Raw genomic sequence first — 17,800 nt, 5'->3', positions numbered from 1 at the left:
TCTGTCCAGGCTATATCTTCTGGATATATGAAACCCCATTTGGCTGTAGCTTGGATGAGCAATAGCTACTAGGACAGTTTACAGTACAAGAGCCTACTATAATTTCAGTAAGGTAAGATTATTGGCTGCGGAGCTCGTGCGAGTCTAAAGGCATGATGTTGTTTGTACTTCTATGCGATTTCGCCTTGCCGGCCTCCCGTGTGAAGGGGAGCGGAGGCGCCAGCGAGAGGGGTTGTCGATCGCTGGTGATGTGGAGCTGTTCCTCTATGCTTCATGTCAACACCCGCTCGCCTCAAGGTATTGTACCAGCAACATGAGTACGCTTCAAGCTGCGACCTCTATTGTTCTTCGGACATCACGATGCTCAAATTTACAAGCAGCTCGACAAATTAGAGTGCAACCACACCTCTTTTCCAGAGTTTTTCCTGACGTTAGTCAGCCTTCATACTCAAGATTCTCCTCGCAGACATCACCTAGTAGCAAAATTTACTCCTTCGAAGATGTAAGGTATCGGCCTCCCTTCTGGGTTTCCGTGTTGACAGACATTAGGTCAAATCTTTCATCGAGAAACCGAATACAAATCGCATCTTAATCGACAGTCGGGAACCAGGAGAACTGCAGGCTACCGGTACAATTCCTGGATCTATTAACATACCTATCACTTCGAAGCCAGATTCGTTTTTCATTACCGCAGAAGAGTTCGAGGACAGATTCGGATTTGAGAGACCAAGCAAGGAGCAGGAGGTCATCTTCTACTGCAAGTCAGGGGTAAGAAGTCGTGCTGCGGCAGCATTGGCGCGGCAAGCTGGCTGGGATAATGTTGCAGAGTATCAGGGAAGCTGGCTGGATTGGGATAAGAAAGGAGGTGTAAAGGAGGGTGCAAGGTAGTAGCATAGATGTGGGTTTGGCCTGATAGCCGCTGGTCAAATATCTTAATGAAGGCATCTGGTCAAGGACAGTGGGTGGCATACTACGAGAAATTTGGGCTCATAGGTGTCAGCGAGATGCAGATCCTAGTAGCTTTTGGCTGTCTTGAGCCTTCCCAAAATTATGTGGACTTGGGAGACCTACAAAGGCTGCTTGATTGAACGTAAAAGAATTTCCATAGGAATCGCGAATCTCCTGTCACTATATTCTATCATACACTTCAGGTACACTATTGTAATGCCCTATCAATACATGAATAGGCGTGTTGCTCCTTCTCTTGCCTCTGGCGCATCTTTTGGGGTCTTCGCAACGGGACTGCCATGAGCGAAGAACAAGACTTTGATGGCAATAGCTAATCCAGCATGGAGGCAAACCACAAGGATTAATAGAGCTTTGCTTGTCTGCTTGTCCGTTGCGCTCAAGATTGGATACAGGTTCCTGAGGAGAAAGGCCACACTGAGACCGAATCCAACAGCAACAAAGACCCAGTTCAGTGTTGTAATAGGGGACCAGGAGATCAATGCAACGGGGATCCAGATGAGATTTGAGTATCCATATAGAGCCCAGCATTCGAGTAGATTGGCGGATTCGCTCCCAAAGTACTTCAGAGCGAGGAAGAGTGCGATGGGGATGATGAGGGTGTAGCCGTAGATGAGGCCGGCGGCACCTTTTGAACAATCAGTGCATTCTCTAGGGACAATTTCGGAACTATACCTACCGCTCAAAAGTCTGAAGTCGTAGACGAAATGTTCACTCCCAGTCTCTGCCAAGTATTTGCTGATTGTGCCCCCCAAGAAGAGTATAAACACCACAGTGGTCGCGATCCAGATCGGCCCGTAGAGATCAGCGTTGCCCTCGAGGACATCGAGGAAGTTTGCTCGTGGATATAAGGCCGCCCAGCACCTTGAAAGGACAGAGCTGGTATCAACATCGAAGAACTGCGCGTAGAAGGATAGTGTCCAGAGGTAGCGTTTGGAGGAACCACTTCCAGATGTCACAGGCGCAGGGAGACCGCTTGATGAGCCTGGCAGCTTTCTTGAGTTGGTAGGATTATCCGTATTAAAATTGGAAGAATGAAACTCAAGATCTTCTTGAAGATCGGTGTGACCAAGCTGATGTAGTTAGCAGTGCACGTAATGCCATTCGTGTTAAAAGCAGGAGAGCATACATCCCCCTCCTCGTCGACATCGACCACCACATCGTAACCGGTACCTGGACCTGGACCAGACATCGTCTTACGGTTTGAAGCTTGGAGTGGTATCGGATAGGTGAATTGTCTTATGTTGCGCTTTGCGGGTTCAAGCTGTATGCCCTTACGTGTGAGAGCCTCGGAGTGTCTGGTTGTGGCAGTTCAGTTTGACAGCTACAAGTATTTACACTAGCTGACAACCCCTGAACACGAATATATACCCACCCTGCGGTCCTCACGCAACATATCCATGCCATAAGAAGCCACCCCACCATTGGACATTTGGTATCAGCAAAGCCGCATATTTCTTTGCCAATTTCACTTCGAACCTTGAGAGGTATAGGTTCACATGACTACAAGCGTGTAAAGACAAGTATGGACACCGGATCCCCAATAATGGCTGAGAAGGCATTCCCACTGGGCAAAAAGCACACGTTGTAGTATGCCACAGGAGGAACATGGTAGAGAGCAGCTAGATTTCGAGTGGACAAGAACCCCATCCGACGACATGTCATGGAGCGGATGATCTGTGTCGTTACAGAGGATGTGGTTCCCGGCTTCTCTCGATGCGAAGTGCGAGCAGAGGCTGCTCCTAAAGCACTACAGAAGCTCTAAAGCACATCATTCCTCTAGCAAAACCCAAAATGCATCGAGATACCCCTCTGCAATTCCTAGGATGTCACATTGTTTCATTGCAGGCCATTTTTGGTCATTGTCCTTCGTATTGCGTGCTCATGCTATTGTGAGACTAATACAGCTTGCAAGCTCACGAAGCCCCAATTTCCTGACCATCTGACCGTCTTCCAGAGCCTCCAAACGCCAAATGAGCGAACCGTTTACTTCAGCTTCTTCTTTGGTCGGAGTTGGTTGGTGTGACCGCACTTCTTCTTTCTGCAGTTGGTGGCACGGGGAGGGAGACGGGCCTGTAGAAAGTTAGTTTGACGGACAACCTGTTGTCGAAGGAATGCGTACATAGCACTTTCGGCAGATCATCTTATCGCAGTTGAACTTTGAAGCGAGGGCTTTGAGCGATGGCTCAATGATACCACCACGGAGACGGAGGACTAGGTGAAGAGTGGACTCCTATTGAATCGTTCTTGTCAGCTACCACTGACGCACTTAGAAACCTTTGCTGCAGCCCAGTAACTCCCCAATCCATCATATTTACGCTGAATCAGAACCATGGGTGCATACCTTCTGGATGTTGTAATCGGAAAGGGTTCGGCCATCCTCAAGTTGCTTTCCCGCGAAGATCAAACGCTGCTGGTCGGGTGGAATTCCTTCCTTGTCTTGGATCTTGCTCTTGACATTGTCGATGGTATCAGAGGACTCTACTTCAAGAGTAATAGTCTTTCCAGTGAGGGTTTTTACGAAGCTTGAAGGTAGATGTCAGTCTTTCTTCGATTCCAGAGTCGTTTTTGCATTTGCGGTACTTGGTGGACGTGTGGGAGGTTTTTCGAGGACTTACATCTGCACTAGAAAGAGGGAAAAGTTAGCGATCATGTCATTATGGGCAACAGCCAAACATTGGCAAGTAGGAGGAACTTATACATACTCTTGGCGGTTTCGTAAGGCCGTCGTCGTTGTTGTCGCGATATTAAGATCTCGAACAGACGAAAGTGACGAATATTCGTCTGCCGCCATTGTGGGCACAAGCGAGTTGCCCCACTTTACCTATGTAAGGTAGGTAGTACGAGTAGGTAGGCTCTTGATTGTTTTCACGTGATTCAACCCGGCAGGGGCGTTTCATACCTAAATGGGACTGATGAATCTAATGGGGACTGCGCTTCTATGATTTCACCTTTTGATTACTTTTTGACATTTCCGAAGTCTCGCTTGCTTCTTGATTTTGATTCTGTGTGGCTTGCGTCATGAGCCAGTACCCATTGCAGTGCATGCACTGGGTAGCGCGAATCTTCCTTAAATAATAGTAAAGACGCTGGCGTTGCTGATGTCTTCCCATATCGAGTATCAACGTTTCCACCGAGGTGAAAGCTGCACCGAAGAGGGATGTCGAGCCCGTAAGTTCTATATCGAGGACGGGAAGAAATTCTGTCAAACGGGCCATGAGCAGGCGGTTCGTTCTTCACCTACCTACGCCAGTTTGACTGGACTTGCGATCACATGCCTGACACAATTGCAGGGATTTACTCAAACTCAGCAAGATGAGGATGATTGGAATGCACAGGGCAAAAGGTCTCGGAAGAGGAAAGAAGAGAGAGAACGCGTCGAAACAATCCTTAATGGCAGAGAGGCAAGGGAATTGTATCTGCAATGTTACCAGTTGATTTTGTGGAAACAATGCCATTGGCTGGTAACTGACTTGGGTTTACCAGAGGACCTTCGGATCATCATCCGAGACCTTTGGGAGCTGAGACTAATGGTCCTCGAATTGCCTAGAGATGAGAAGAGTGGTTACGGCTCTGGGACAGGAACGATGCTCTTCAGCTCTGCAAGTGAAGGAAACAATACTGATACTGACGGCATGACACACCAAAGTATAGGGTCAAGAAGGAGCAGAACGAGTGTGATGATGGGAGAGAAGCTTCCCAGGCTAATTGGAACGCTGGCTCTATGCTACTTAGGAACGCTGATGCTCAACGTTCCTATTAGCATAGGGGACTTCCACAAATGGGCACTTCATGGTAGAATAATCTATAACCGTGCAGTAAGTACAGCTCAGGCTTGTAGACTCTTACGCTGACTATCACTTAGATCAAGGAAGTTCCCAGCGAGATGAGATCTAAGCTTCCAGCACACTTCCATGCTGCACTCGAAATCAGGGCGCCTTTGGATGGCATGAAGCTTCACAATAGTATAGCGCAATTGGCCGAGTTCTTTAATATTGAGTACGAGATGCAGTTCCCAAAATTAAACGTACCCTTACTCTTATTCCGATACATGAAAGAGTTGTGTCTTCCTGGTGAGTCAAGAATTCTTGAGCCTACGAATTCCTGCTAAATCAACAGTCGAGTTGTATCCTGCGATTCGTCGATTGGAAACCTTGCTCCAAGTGGACTTTACATACCCTACGGTCCACAATACGGCGCGGCGTGGCACTGCTCATCCAGAGATACAGCTGATGAGCCTGATCGTGATAGCAACAAAGCTAGCACACCCATTCGACAATGTTGATCGGACTCCCGAGAGCTATTCCGATCCCTCAGTAGTCAAGATAGACTGGTCCCAATGGACCAAAGCAACTGCTCAAGAATCCCTGCGATGTGTGGAGAAGGGTGAGGTATTCAAAGTCACCGATGCGAATGTCTGGAACATGAGTGCCCGGAAGCTGGATGATTATCTCGACTGGTATGAAAACACCTGGATCGACAACAGAGACGCGAAAAGTGAGTTCTCGCTGTTTAGAGCATTCCAGTCCACTAACATGCTTTGTAGTATCAGAACAAATTCTTCAGATATTTCCTATGTATAAATCGTCTCCCCATCCACGCAAGGATAATTCACACCACGAGGATGCCACAGCTAGGCTTCGGTCTATGCAGCAAACTCTTATACTGCAAGAACCAAGGCCAATCGAAGGGGATAGTGGCTGTGGGGAAGTTCTGCGAGCTGGTGAGCTCTACAAGCGATACCGAATGGACGAGGAACTTCCAGACGAAGCTAGTGCCTTCTTTGAGTTAGCTGGTACGTTGTATGACTCGCAAATACTTCCGCGGTGCTAATCTAGTACAGCATCAATTGTGTGCATCTCCTCGGAACAGCTTCTCAGAAATGTCTTTCGTCTTGAAGTCCATTTAGAGACATGGCGACTTGCAGACATTAGGAGACGGTCCTTACTGGAATCAGAGAATGGATAACAGAATTATAGCAGGTATACCTGTTGCGAGTCTTGAATGGACTCTCTCTGAGGCAATGCTCTCGTGGGAACATTTATCAAAGGCGTTAACTTGAAAGTGTCCCTGAAACGTCAGCAAATTCTGGCGCTATTCTGTGCTTGTTAATGGTTGAACATCCAGGTGAGTAACTGAATCAGTTCGTACTTGCCTAGCTTATGTTGAAGCTCTTGTCGTTGTCCAAGGCCTGGCATAACACAAGTGCAACTTCTGGCATATGTAATTTTACGTATTTATTCTCGAAGACATAGCTGCACTCCTATGAATATACATATATATGTGTTCATTCACGTTATCCCACACTAGTGATCTGAGGCTGGCTCAAGACCTGCTTACTGCTGGAACATGTAGATTGGGAGCAAACATCGAGAGGGACTAGCACCTGGAACTCAGGAATACTCAACGGCGTTGGAAGCCTGATTCGCAATGCCCGAGGAGGCAGGGCTTTGTTGCAGAAGATGTAGTGTTAGGTAACAAAACAAGTGGCGAAGACAGAGATACTAGAGATTCGACCATGTGCCTTACTCCAATGAGTCAATAAACTTCACATTGGAGCAGCATCAGGCAAGCTCCTTTCACAAAACCATCGATTTCTACGGATATGCTATCTACACATCCCGAACGTCCATTTTTTGACTACGCCGGCCAAATAGTGGTCATGTAGCACCGATCAAAGACAAAAGGAAGAAGATGATTTGCAAAGCCCAGGAAGTATAACCAGTGTAGTGCCAATGTGTCCAGATAGCCTCCCACGCAACGACTACTAGACTGCAGGTACCATAGCCTCGAGATATTTCTTGATTCAGCATTTCAAAGCCACGAGTCCGCAGACAGAAGGTACGTCACTGCTGGCAACAAGGTCGAAGTCAAAGTAGTGGCTAGAAGTCATTTAACCGCGAGGAGCTTCCTTGGCTTCAATGGCAGCTTGTTCACCCATGGCAGTAAGAACGATAACGTCTAAATGGAATCAGTTATTTTCCTTTTTCCAATTGGAGTGGCAAAACTCACTGGTGTCCTTCTCCTCGGTAGTGAAAAGCTTCTCAATCTTCTCGCCAACTTCTCCATCGGGAACCTTGACATCATCCTTGGTCTCGCCATCATCGGCCATCAGGGAGAGGAAACCATCGTCAGAGACGTCGAGCTACAAGGGCAGTTTTAGCAACGCAAATGAGAGAGTGTGTATGCCCACGACCTACCAACTGGTATTCCTTGCGGGTGACGTTAGGGACATCCATGTTGTGGGTGGACGGGCAAAGTTCTTCGAGCTTCTTGCCAGTGAAGATGTCGATGGCGACGAGATGGACCTTGGCGTGACCATGCTTGCCAGTCTTGGAGGTAGACATGTCGACGATCTTGCAAGGGCGGTTCTTGATCACGACGAAACCGTTCTTTCTCAAGGCAGAGCACTGCATTGGGAAAGTGGCAGATGCGCCAGCGTCCGCGACGGCATCGAAAGTATGATCATGCTGCAAAGACATACAGTTAGCATTACCCCCCTGATAGACTCCTTGTGGTGTCGTGCTTGTGACGGGCGATTCGAGGTCGCTGCGCCGATATTGTGGTTTTGGTCTGAATGGTGGGGCGTGTGTGGTGCGGGGTGTATGCTGGATAAATTCTTGCTCTGTGTGTCTCTCTCTCTCTCCTCCACGCCACGTCTCTTTAAAAGGGCATGAACGTACCTGGGCATCGTTGTCCGCCATCTTGAATGAGGGTGAGGCGAAGTGAGTGAGGTTGCGAAGTAAGGATGGAGTGGGCGCAGGAGGTGTGGGATCGCAGGTGAAAAACTTGGAGGAGTAAAGTGAAGTGAAGTGGTTGAGAACGAGGCGAGGAGCACAGAGGATTCGGCGTGCGGTGCAGAGCAGACCTGAACAGAGCAGAAGTCTAGTCTTTTCCGAGTGGGTGTGGGTGTGGGTGTGGCACTGTGGGCACAGGTGAGGAAACAGAGTGGAAGTGGAACCCAGCCGAGAGAGGAAGCGAGCCAGTCAGAAAGAGCATTGCTTGAGGTTGTGCGAAAGAGCGGGTCTTACTTGCAAGCCTAGCCAATCAGGCAGGTCGCGGTGCAAGCCCTCGAGCGGACGGCAGCGACCATTCCTTTCAGGCTCCCTTCCATCCAGCTCCACTCCCGCCATGGACACGGACGGGGCAAGGCCAAAGACCGCGGGCGCAGGCGCAATCGAGCCTCTCTACAGTACAGCGTAGCTACCTACACTCGCTACAGTGAGGAACTCATTACCGCCCATGGTACCCTGCCTGCCTGCCCTGCACGGCACTACACCGTACTAAGGTATTATAGTATTTGTGCAGCACTGTGCTGTGCCTGCTGCGCAGGCGTACTGGACTGCACCTACTGTACCTACTGTACCTAGCTGCCAGCTGCACTGTACAGTAGCTCCGGGCAGACATATCTCCATCTTCTCTCTCGTCCTCCCATGTCCTCCGTTCACTCCTCACTGCAATTCTACTTCCACGCCTAATACCGACCCCCCAAGCCAACCCACCCCAACCCCTAAATCAGCAACATTGGACTCGATTGAACTCATCGGCGCCTCGCCCTGACACCAATTACCTACCTATCAGGTCTCCCGGCCCTTCGACCTGTACTAGTCGGCAGTTGAGTCATTCTCCGGTGCGCTCTGTCAAGTGCTACAGCGATAGCGATTACCAGAGCTTGACGCCACGCCCTACAGTCCTGGGCAGCACGAACACGATCATGTCCCAGGTAATCATACTCCTATGGGCATAAGAGCTCTCAGAGCTTGTCTCATCTTATCTTCCCACTAAGTCGCCAATCTAGAAAGCCTCCAGTTTGAAAGGGGATTGGCACCACAAAGTTGGAGGACAACACACGTCGTTCAGGGAATACAGCGACGTTGTGGTCGATTTTCACTTAGCTCGTCACCCGCATCTCTTCTCCAAAGGCAAACATGTCATATTCTCCAGTACCAAGGAGGCCGAGTCACCTTGGTCCAGTATCTGCTGTACAAAGACCCGGATTCAGTCCACGCTCGTCTTCGCTGTCCATAAATTCCAATGACTCCACAACGTCGTTATTAGCATCCTCTCGCAGAACCAATGGGTCAGGACTGAAGAAGTCATCGACAGTGCCTGATTTGCCTGGCCCCTTGGATGCGCTGGAGAGTTTACTGAGCTCTGAGGGTAGTGGTTTGGCAGTCTATGCGGGGAATACAGGTCTGGATGGGTATGAGAGCGAACTAGATTTTGAAGGCCTCAACCTGCGACAATTGATTTCTCCACCTGCAATGGATGCCGAAGAGCATCTATACACTACGCAGACAACGGAGCAGTGTATGTTGCATCTGCCGCTTTGTTTTCGTATACTCAGCTGATCATATTGGTAGTCGAGCAGGACAAGGCCAAATTCGAAAATCTTCACCATTCAATTCGTGCTTGTGACGACATACTCAACTCAGTCGAGATCAACTTGACGAGTTTTCAGAACGACCTTGCTGCAGTGTCAGCAGAGATAGACACATTGCAGGCTAGGTCGTCCGCGCTGAGCGTCAGGTTGGGGAATCGAAAGGTCGTGGAGAATGGATTGGGTCCGATAGTAGAAGAGATCAGTGTTTCCCCTGCAGTTGTAACGAAGATCGTTGAAGGCGCAATTGATGAGGCTTGGGTTCAGGGTCTCGCCGAGGTTGAGAAAAGATCCAGATCCATAGAGCTTAAGTCCAAAGAGAATCGCAACATCAAAGGCATCAACGATCTGAGGCCTTTACTTGCAAATCTGGTTGACAAGGTAAAGGAAGTCGATATCCTTGGCAGCTTTTATTAACACCCCACTCAGGCGCTCGAACGAATCCGGGACTTCATGGTAGCCCAAATCAAAGCATTGCGATCGCCGAACATTAATGCCCAGATTATACAGCAACAGCACTTCATCCGATACAAAGACCTGTTTGCTTTCTTACATAAACACCATCCTCAGCTGGCCGAACAGATTGGCCAGGCTTACATGAACACCATGCGGTGGTACTTTTTGAACCAGTTCACGCGCTACCACAAAGCTCTTGAAAAGATCAAGCTCCATAGCATTGATAAGCACGACGTGCTCGGCCAAGATGACACAAGTCGGAAGTCGAATATCCTGTCAGGTGCCAAATCAGCCGCACCTCATGATGCTTTCAATTTGGGGCGTCGAATCGATATGCTGAAGACGTGGAGTCAAACCGCCCTCTCTTCATTTAACGCAGAGGAAGACAAATCGACTCATTATATGGAAGTCCCCTTTAGGAACTTTAACCTTGCGCTGGTTGACAACGCGTCTGCCGAGTACTCCTTTCTCACGACCTTTTTTGCACCCTCGTTGTCCTATTCTACCATCTCGCGGCATTTCAACTATATATTCGAGCCCACATTTTCCCTGGGCCAAAGTTTCACGAAATTTTTGACGCACGACACGTTCGACTGTCTCGGCCTTCTACTCTGTGTAAGATTGAACCAGCATTTCGCATTTGAGCTTCAACGTCGGAAAATACCCGCTGTCGATGGATACATCAATGGTACCAGCATGTCCCTGTGGCCTCGCTTCCAAGTAGTGATGGATCATCATTGTGAGTCTGTTCGGGCAGTCATCAATGGTGTGTCAACCAGAAAACCGTCTACGTCTGAGCAAGCCAAACAATCTGCTGCCCCTCACTTCATGACTCAGCGATTTGGCCAGTTCATGGCAGGGATCTTGGCCTTGAGCACGGAAGCAGGAGACGATGAACCGGTCTCGGCAAGTTTAATGAGACTTCGAAGTGAGACCGAGGCATTTTTGACTAAAACTAGTAAAGTCATTGGGGACTCAAGGAAGAGGGAAAGGTTTCTGTATAATAACTACTCCTTGATTCTGACAATCATTGGTGACGTTGAGGGTAAGCTGGCGTTGGAACAGCAGGAGCATTTCGAAGGACTCAAAACGGCGTTTGGAGAGGATGGGTAGTGATGCTAATTTTATAAGCTTTGATGCACAGGATAATATCTACCATATTTAGGCTATCTGTAATTCGTCCAGATTGATTTGAAACAATTCAGTGACCGTGATGACCCGAGAATTGTCTCCATACCATTCCGAGGATCCCATACGGGCGCCCAGATTTCTTCAACCAGAAGGAAACGACCTCGATAAGAACAGCTAGCGCGACGGCAGAGGCGGGTCCTCGATATTTCCACAAAGTTTTCAGCATCTGCTTACGCCGCTCAGCCCACTCAAGTTCTTTGGACTGCTTCATAAAATAACGCTGTCCTTCCTCCATACTTTGACTGGACAGTTGGTCATGCCAACGAGCGGTCTTCAGTACGCTTGAGCTTGAGATCGACCACCACATCCTCAAAGATTCAGGTGGATGATCTTGGAACAATTGGATCGTGTTCGCTATTAGTGCCTCGATATCCAAAGGCGCTGGTAGTTTTGAGAGAATAGAATGAAGCATTTCCGGTTCGTCCGCTGGAGTCTCAAATAGCTCACGAGATCGTTGCAGAATGATTTGAGTGAACATGTAGACCGAGAAGACTGCCTCCCGTGCAAGGAGGACATCAAACATACGTGCTATCTCACCATATTCTTGGATATCATGTGCGTACATGGTAAGCGTACCAGAAAGTGCGAAGAAGGGCTGGGTCAGCGACAGATGGTCCCGAAGCTTGGGACTGGCGGTGCTGAGAATAGCTGGAATCATGTGCAGTTGGGTCAGTGCATGTGCGAATGTAGGTAACATGAAGTCCCTTATTCGTAACGCAGAAAGTCGTGCTACAGCCTGTGCACGGATTTCTGGTTGGAGGACTAAGAGGAAGACCTGGCAGATGTCATGGTATCCTTGAAAGTAGGAGAGATACGGTTGCCGGCGAAGAACCTCGGTGATGAGGTCCAACAACTCTGCTTTGCGGAGTTCGAGATCTCGAGGGGTTTGGTCTGTGCAATAGTATCAGTAGATAACACACTACGATGCCGAAAAATCGTAAAAGTGCGCACTACGTACCTTTGGGGTAAAATATGAAAGACCTGTCCACGTCCAGCTGGACTTGATCTTCGTCCCGGTGTTTGGGCAGTAACTTCCAATGCCTACATTCAGATTTCTTCGCAGTAATGTTGTCTTGGTCCTTGCAACCAAGGAGCAGAGGCCCTGTTGTGATAGTCAGCCATTGCCCAGGCGCCTCCCTAAATGATACTAACATGCCTGCTGGCGAAGCTCGTCCGAGACTAGTCCTCCTTCAGAAGCTGCCAGTAGCCTCAGCGTCTCTACGTCCATCCGTTTGCAGGAGTTTAGAATCTGTCCAGCCTTCGCACTGTATTTGGTCTGCGCTGTATGCTTTAGAGACGAGGGCATGGCCAAGCTGGCTGCTCTACTCTCGATATCTGTAGACACGGTTCCGCTTGGCTCCATTTCAAACGACACTTATGGAAACGCTGCGCCCTTCATGGCCACACAAGCTGCGGCGTGGAAGACAAAGGCTCGGCACGATTTGTTGGGTGTAAGAAGAGGGATGAAGTCTGCTGAAGGATGAGAGCAAGCGCTGGTACTTGCAAATAACGTGACACGAGTGGAGAGTATGTTAGGTAAGGTAACTAGATATAGTAAGGTATGTTTTCTCAATCTAAAGTAGGTAGGTATGATGTCTTCGTCAGCCGTGCGGTAAGGTACAGGTACTTATGCCGCAATAATGGGAAGCTGCCCTGCCCTGCGTAGGTATCGTACAGTAACTTTAAACCACCCACGCGCCCTCCCTGTTTGTTCTCTTAGCCGCAACCGCAACCGCAACCGCAACCGCAGCGGCAACTGCAGGCTATTCTCGCCTTGTGTCAGCGCGCTGATGTGATGGAACATGGCCCACGGCCCACGGCTTGACAGCCTCGCGCGTCAAGGCTGCAGCACCCTTCAACCCACCCGACCACAACCTCCACACGAGGCTGGCAGGCTGGCTTCCATTCCATTCAAATCCCACTCCACCCCACCCCACCACACTCCACTCCACTCCACTCCACATCCTCTTCTCGGTCTCCTCTCGCTGCGTGAGCATCCAGGGTGGCAATCAGATATGGCGCGATAGACCATTTGAGATCTGCATAGCTCCTTCCCCCCCTTTTCTTTTCATACAGTACGTCTCGCCACTAGTTCGAAGTTTGACTCGGGGCTGGCTCAGAGGCATTTGGTACCTTACCTTAGCCATCATCGTTTGCCGACTCAACCCAAACTCGCCTCTGACTCATGGCATCAGCCTGAATCCTCTTTCAGGTGTGCCAGAATGGCTCTCGCAACCAACACACTGATCGATGGACAGTGGGTGACCAGGACTCTTGATGTCAACACTGTCCTTCGACACTACGACCAACAAGACAAGGATGCGGCGACAACACTTAGGGAAGTTGAAAAGGCACCGAAGCTTGGCCTTCTGACCCAAACGGTTATTCGCAGCCCTCTAGTGCACTGGATACTACCAGCACGACTCAGAGACAATCGCAAGAATGACGTGGCTTTCATTGGGGTAAGACTAGTTCGTTTCAATTCAAAAGTCATCTTTTTCCAACCTCGCAATGCTTTGGGGGTTCGAGGGATCTCCTTGGTTTGTTTATGGTTTCACATTTCCAATAAATTATCGTGACAGCCGACAGCTCTCACTATCTGCCGGATCGCTGACTGCAACAGGATGACTTCGTGCAGATAAAGGAGCTTCGATGCGACGGGCTCCTGTGGGATGTTATTCGGAAAGAAGATTTTGGAGCTCGTATCCGAAACGCTCGTGTCATTGGATCTGTCAAAGCATATGAGGCCGATGCGGACGATTGTGCTCATTCTAGTAGGGTGACGAGTGAGCGTTGTGATGACGACACTCCCATGAGCGACGACAATACTGGCCCCAACACATCTCCGCCGTCTGACCAGCACTTACTTCCGCCCCAGTGCCTCTTGTTGCAACTCGATACAGGTGATTCGGTGTTCCTGACCTTGCGCCGGTTAGAGAATGGCAGAGTCGAGTTTGTTTCGAGCAGATATCGCGTATCGAAGCCGATGTTGAAGTTGCAGCCAGGTATGCAACTTGCGGTGGATCCAAGTTCTCGCTACATGGTTGTTGGTTGCTCTGAGGGTGTCTTTGCAATTTATTCATTGCATCCAAGGAGCAGTCTCGCCAAACACTACACGCAGACGTCAAGCTTGAACCATGTTGAGTCAGAAACGCAAATATACCCTAGAGGAGTCATTCTTAAGTTGGAGTTCTTGTACCCTGCAACCGATGATGAACAACATATCATTTTGTTGGTCCTGGTAATTCTCAAGGGCAAGATCCGAATGCTTCTTTATGAATGGGAGGCTGGTAGTGACCTTAAAAAAGTCACAGCGAGAAGCTCCAGGGGTTACCTGCTGGAGAAGTCGCGCCAGGTACCTCTCTTACTCATCCCATTGACGATCAAATCATCTTTTATCTTAGTGTACGAAAGTTTCATGGCTGTCTGCCAAGGGATCCTTCATGGCACTCCCAAGTTGATATACTTCAACGAAAGCGTTGACAGCCCAACAGCTTTTCACCATGGCCTGGGTAATCCGCTGTGGACCTCGTGGACTCGCCCGTCCCGGCTCGAGAGCCACAAGGTGACTCGAGATGACCTGTTCATAGCCAGAGAGGACGGACTTGTTAAGTTTCTCGAAATTGACTCGGAGGATGACGATGTTGTGACTGCTGATAACAATATTGGCGAGCTCGGAGCAAACTGCGGCATGGCATTGGCAAGTCTTGACTATCCAAGGAAGAATGCAAAGAGTGGTGATTTGTTCATCATGGGCGGAGATGCATCCTCAGGTGGAACTTATTTGGTGAGATCCTTGGGGTGATTATTTTATCGATGTTCTTTATTTCGCGTAGCAAATTCTGCACCTGGCTTGGAGTTTCAATACTGACATATTTGCCTAGCTCCAAGCGAGACAACATCCAGTTTTGACCGAGCCACTCCCAAATTGGTCTCCAGCGCACGACTTTGTAACTACACACAGGCCCCGTTCTTCGGAACTCGTCACAAATGGAGCTACTGGGAAACAAGACGTCGAGTTGATCCCACAACCTGACCGAGTCTTTGTTTGTGTGGGGAAAGGTTCAGGAGGGGGAATCGCTGAGCTCAGACATGGGTATGAGGCAAGCATTGGCCTGGAGGTTGACTATGACAACACTATCATGAGTGCTTGGGCACTGTGGCCTACTTTAAACGTCTTCACTGAAGCTGACCCATACCTTTTCCTACTTTCTACGGGAGATCGCTCCGCAGTTCTCCAGCTCTCGGGAGATGCTGCTGAGATTGTGGAGCTGGAAGAAGAGGCGACAAGACTAGACTTGGTCCATCGAACGATTACGGCAGTCACCCACGGGCAATACATCATTCAGGTGACCGAGAAGACCATCGTGGTGACAGATATTTACACGAAGTAAGTGCCAAAATCATTGAGATAATACTAGATGTAATTCACTAAATAGCTCTTAGTGGCCGCGTGTACACAGTGGAGGACCTCCTCCAACTCAAACAGGGAGAAGCTTCGGTTGAGCATGCAGCTGTTGAGGATGGTCATATCTTTTTAACGACCCGCTTGAAAAGTTCAAAAACGCCGACGCTTCTTCAGGTTTCGAACCTTGTCTTGCCACTCATGAGTATGGACGTCAGCACGGGCACAGGCTCAGGCCTTACCGCCTACACCCTGTGCCAAATTGATCATGATATCAGTACTATCACTGCCGAGCGAATTTCAGGCAGTCTTTACGCAATCATGGCTGGATGGAGCAAGGAAGGGTTAGTTATTTTCACATTCCAGCCCCTTGGCGGAGGTCCAAAGTCAGACGTAGTTGTGCCGCCCCCGTCCGATGATAAGCCCAGCCGCTTCGACACAATAGCTAGCATCGCAGTTATACCATCCTCTAACGGCATCTTTCAACTTCTCTGTGGAACTCGCAATGGTATGGTAGCACTTTTCGGTATCTCAGAAGCTAGCTTCCGCATCCTTTCAGCAAAGTACACACGCATCGGTGCTACTCCCGCTATGGTTGTCAGAGATGAGTTTTCCATTTCTGGCAATACGTTCTTCGTGAACTGCGATCTGAAATGCTATCGCCTGTCCTTAGAGGCCCGAGAACCTTCTCTCACGCCTGGCGATTCCCTCACCATCAATCAGATATGGCTGTCTGATGCGTTGAAGCCTGGTATGTGTCAGCCGAAGATAAATTCGATCGTAAAGATGCGCCCACCCTGCTCTGGGTCCACAAGTGGGAGTCTTCTCGTTATATCTGGCTCCCAGCTGTTGATTACTAGCTTGAGCAAACAAGCAAAGCCGGTCACTCGGCACATGGCCATTGGCGGAACCCCAACTCGCTTGTTGTATTCTCATACTTTGGATCTCATTGTCGTGGCGGCCTCCGTAAATGGGAGATCTACCCTCATGTTCATCGATCCTACGAGCGGGGAGGATATCTCTCACCCTCTTGACGAAAAAACAAAGGACATTGTCAATTTCGCGTCAGGTCTTGGAAATTTCAACGAGAGGATTTTCAGGCTATTCGAGTGGTCCTTTATGAAAGATAGTAAGACCTGGAATTTTATCATTGCAGCTACAAGTACAGGGCGTCTCTTGATCATCTCTTTTGAAGAACGTCGAGTGTCAACGATTGACACCCAATCCAATCAGAACCTTCAACGGGATGAGGCTGGCAACCAACGACAGATAGCTTACTATACACGTCACAAATTTAAGTCTACCGACCCCGTCTATTCCGCAACTGGTCTCTCGGATGGTCTCCTGTGGTGTGCTGGAACCACATTGGCATATGATACTCTTGACTTGACCGAGAAGAAATTCAAACGTATGACTGATTACGAGCTTCCATCCCCAGCTACGGACATTATCTACGAGGATGGAACCATATACGCACTGACCACTTGTCATTCCTTGGAAATTCTAAAATTAGTTCACAGTGGCTCTGGGGGATGTCGAATTGTTCGCACTCATGGCGACCAACTTGCCCGTGATAGCCTACATCAGTTGCTATTGGAAAGAATCTCACAACGTCCAATACATCTGGTTTCCGATAAACTCTCTTCGGTTGTTGGTCTCTGGCCAACCCATAATACCAGAGCCGATACCCTGGAGCCAGTGTTCGAAGCAGCACTTCACTCCTCAATCCTCCGGTTTCGGTTTGGGCAGTGTCGCCCAATGTGGGATCCTGTGTGGCCACAACGCAATAATAGATCAATATCAACTTCGCTGACCAAACGTGAGGCATTAGGCTTGTCTATAACTGGATCACTCAGCCACTTTACAGTCCTTGACTTCAAGACCTGGAGACTGCTGAGACTTATCATGGACTTGGCGAATCGCTCACCAAAGATCTGTGAGTTTACCTACAGGGATGATCCAATGCCATTGGACACCATGACCGAGCCAAAGACCATGATGCATATTGATGGCGATGTACTGAAGACGATCTTACATGGACGCGGTTTGAAGCAGTTACTGGGAACCGATTTAGAGACGGACGAGTCTCGACGCACTCTCCAGAGGTTCATAGGGCTCCTCCAAGACGTCCATGAGGGGACACTGGATCAGGATGGCACGATCGCATATTACATTGGCCAGACATACACCGACCTTGAGTTCTATCTACGACCTGTGATGTAAGGATGGAGAGAGATCTTCCGAGCTAGGTTTTATAGGCACCGCGGGCCAGGGAGGGTCGTACCCACCAATCTGCCGCTGAAGTGACGAGGATGTATCAAGTGTGTACGGTACAGGTATATTTGGTCATAATTCCCTTGCACGGGATGTGGGAAGGCAGTAATACTATCCGAGGAGAACTT

At 49.1% G+C, this 17,800-nt stretch overlaps 7 protein-coding genes across 7 annotated transcripts; 4 read left to right on the top strand and 3 right to left on the bottom strand.

Annotated features, from left to right (window-relative positions):
* Nucleotides 1-97: 97 nt before the first annotated feature.
* On the bottom strand, nt 98-2,822 carry ONS95_000921 (uncharacterized protein). Its single transcript, XM_058494098.1, has 6 exons — nt 2,342-2,822; nt 2,096-2,264; nt 1,646-2,039; nt 474-1,594; nt 407-425; nt 98-264 (listed from the first exon to the last, which is right to left on the bottom strand). Exons 1-4 carry the CDS (start codon nt 2,389-2,391, stop codon nt 1,173-1,175), a joined length of 1,035 nt encoding a protein of 344 aa, XP_058364301.1. The 5' UTR covers nt 2,392-2,822; the 3' UTR covers nt 98-264; nt 407-425; nt 474-1,172.
* ONS95_000922 (uncharacterized protein) lies at nt 314-888 on the top strand (the record flags this gene model as incomplete). Its single annotated transcript, XM_058494099.1, has 2 exons — nt 314-502; nt 550-888. The coding sequence occupies 2 exons, from the start codon at nt 314-316 to the stop codon at nt 886-888; spliced, it is 528 nt and encodes a 175-aa protein (XP_058364302.1).
* A 1,245-nt stretch (nt 2,823-4,067) lies between the features above and the next one.
* ONS95_000920 (uncharacterized protein) lies at nt 4,068-5,934 on the top strand (the record flags this gene model as incomplete). The annotated part of the gene is made up of 6 exons (XM_058494097.1): nt 4,068-4,193; nt 4,260-4,784; nt 4,832-5,039; nt 5,086-5,463; nt 5,513-5,761; nt 5,810-5,934. 6 exons carry the CDS (start codon nt 4,068-4,070, stop codon nt 5,932-5,934), a joined length of 1,611 nt encoding a protein of 536 aa, XP_058364300.1.
* Nucleotides 5,935-6,859: 925 nt separating this feature from the next.
* TIF51 (Eukaryotic translation initiation factor 5A) lies at nt 6,860-7,670 on the bottom strand (the record flags this gene model as incomplete). The annotated part of the gene is made up of 4 exons (XM_058494096.1): nt 6,860-6,927; nt 6,979-7,111; nt 7,167-7,436; nt 7,650-7,670. 4 exons carry the CDS (start codon nt 7,668-7,670, stop codon nt 6,860-6,862), a joined length of 492 nt encoding a protein of 163 aa, XP_058364299.1.
* A 1,224-nt stretch (nt 7,671-8,894) lies between these two features.
* ONS95_000918 (uncharacterized protein) lies at nt 8,895-10,915 on the top strand (the record flags this gene model as incomplete). The annotated part of the gene is made up of 3 exons (XM_058494095.1): nt 8,895-9,276; nt 9,330-9,727; nt 9,776-10,915. The coding sequence occupies 3 exons, from the start codon at nt 8,895-8,897 to the stop codon at nt 10,913-10,915; spliced, it is 1,920 nt and encodes a 639-aa protein (XP_058364298.1).
* A 65-nt stretch (nt 10,916-10,980) lies between these two features.
* Nucleotides 10,981-12,640, bottom strand: ONS95_000917 (uncharacterized protein). The gene is made up of 3 exons (XM_058494094.1): nt 12,146-12,640; nt 11,952-12,095; nt 10,981-11,884 (listed from the first exon to the last, which is right to left on the bottom strand). The coding sequence occupies exons 1-3, from the start codon at nt 12,354-12,356 to the stop codon at nt 11,004-11,006; spliced, it is 1,236 nt and encodes a 411-aa protein (XP_058364297.1). The 5' UTR covers nt 12,357-12,640; the 3' UTR covers nt 10,981-11,003.
* Nucleotides 12,641-13,215: 575 nt separating this feature from the next.
* On the top strand, nt 13,216-17,621 carry ONS95_000916 (uncharacterized protein; the record flags this gene model as incomplete). Its single annotated transcript, XM_058494093.1, has 4 exons — nt 13,216-13,455; nt 13,617-14,780; nt 14,878-15,383; nt 15,440-17,621. The coding sequence occupies 4 exons, from the start codon at nt 13,216-13,218 to the stop codon at nt 17,619-17,621; spliced, it is 4,092 nt and encodes a 1,363-aa protein (XP_058364296.1).
* Nucleotides 17,622-17,800: the final 179 nt, after the last annotated feature.

The sequence above is a fragment of the Cadophora gregata genome (assembly GCF_030347475.1).
Source record: "Cadophora gregata isolate MNR1 chromosome Unknown scaffold_1, whole genome shotgun sequence".
NCBI lineage: Eukaryota > Fungi > Ascomycota > Leotiomycetes > Helotiales > Ploettnerulaceae > Cadophora > Cadophora gregata.
This window is presented reverse-complemented; position numbering and strand designations above follow the sequence as displayed.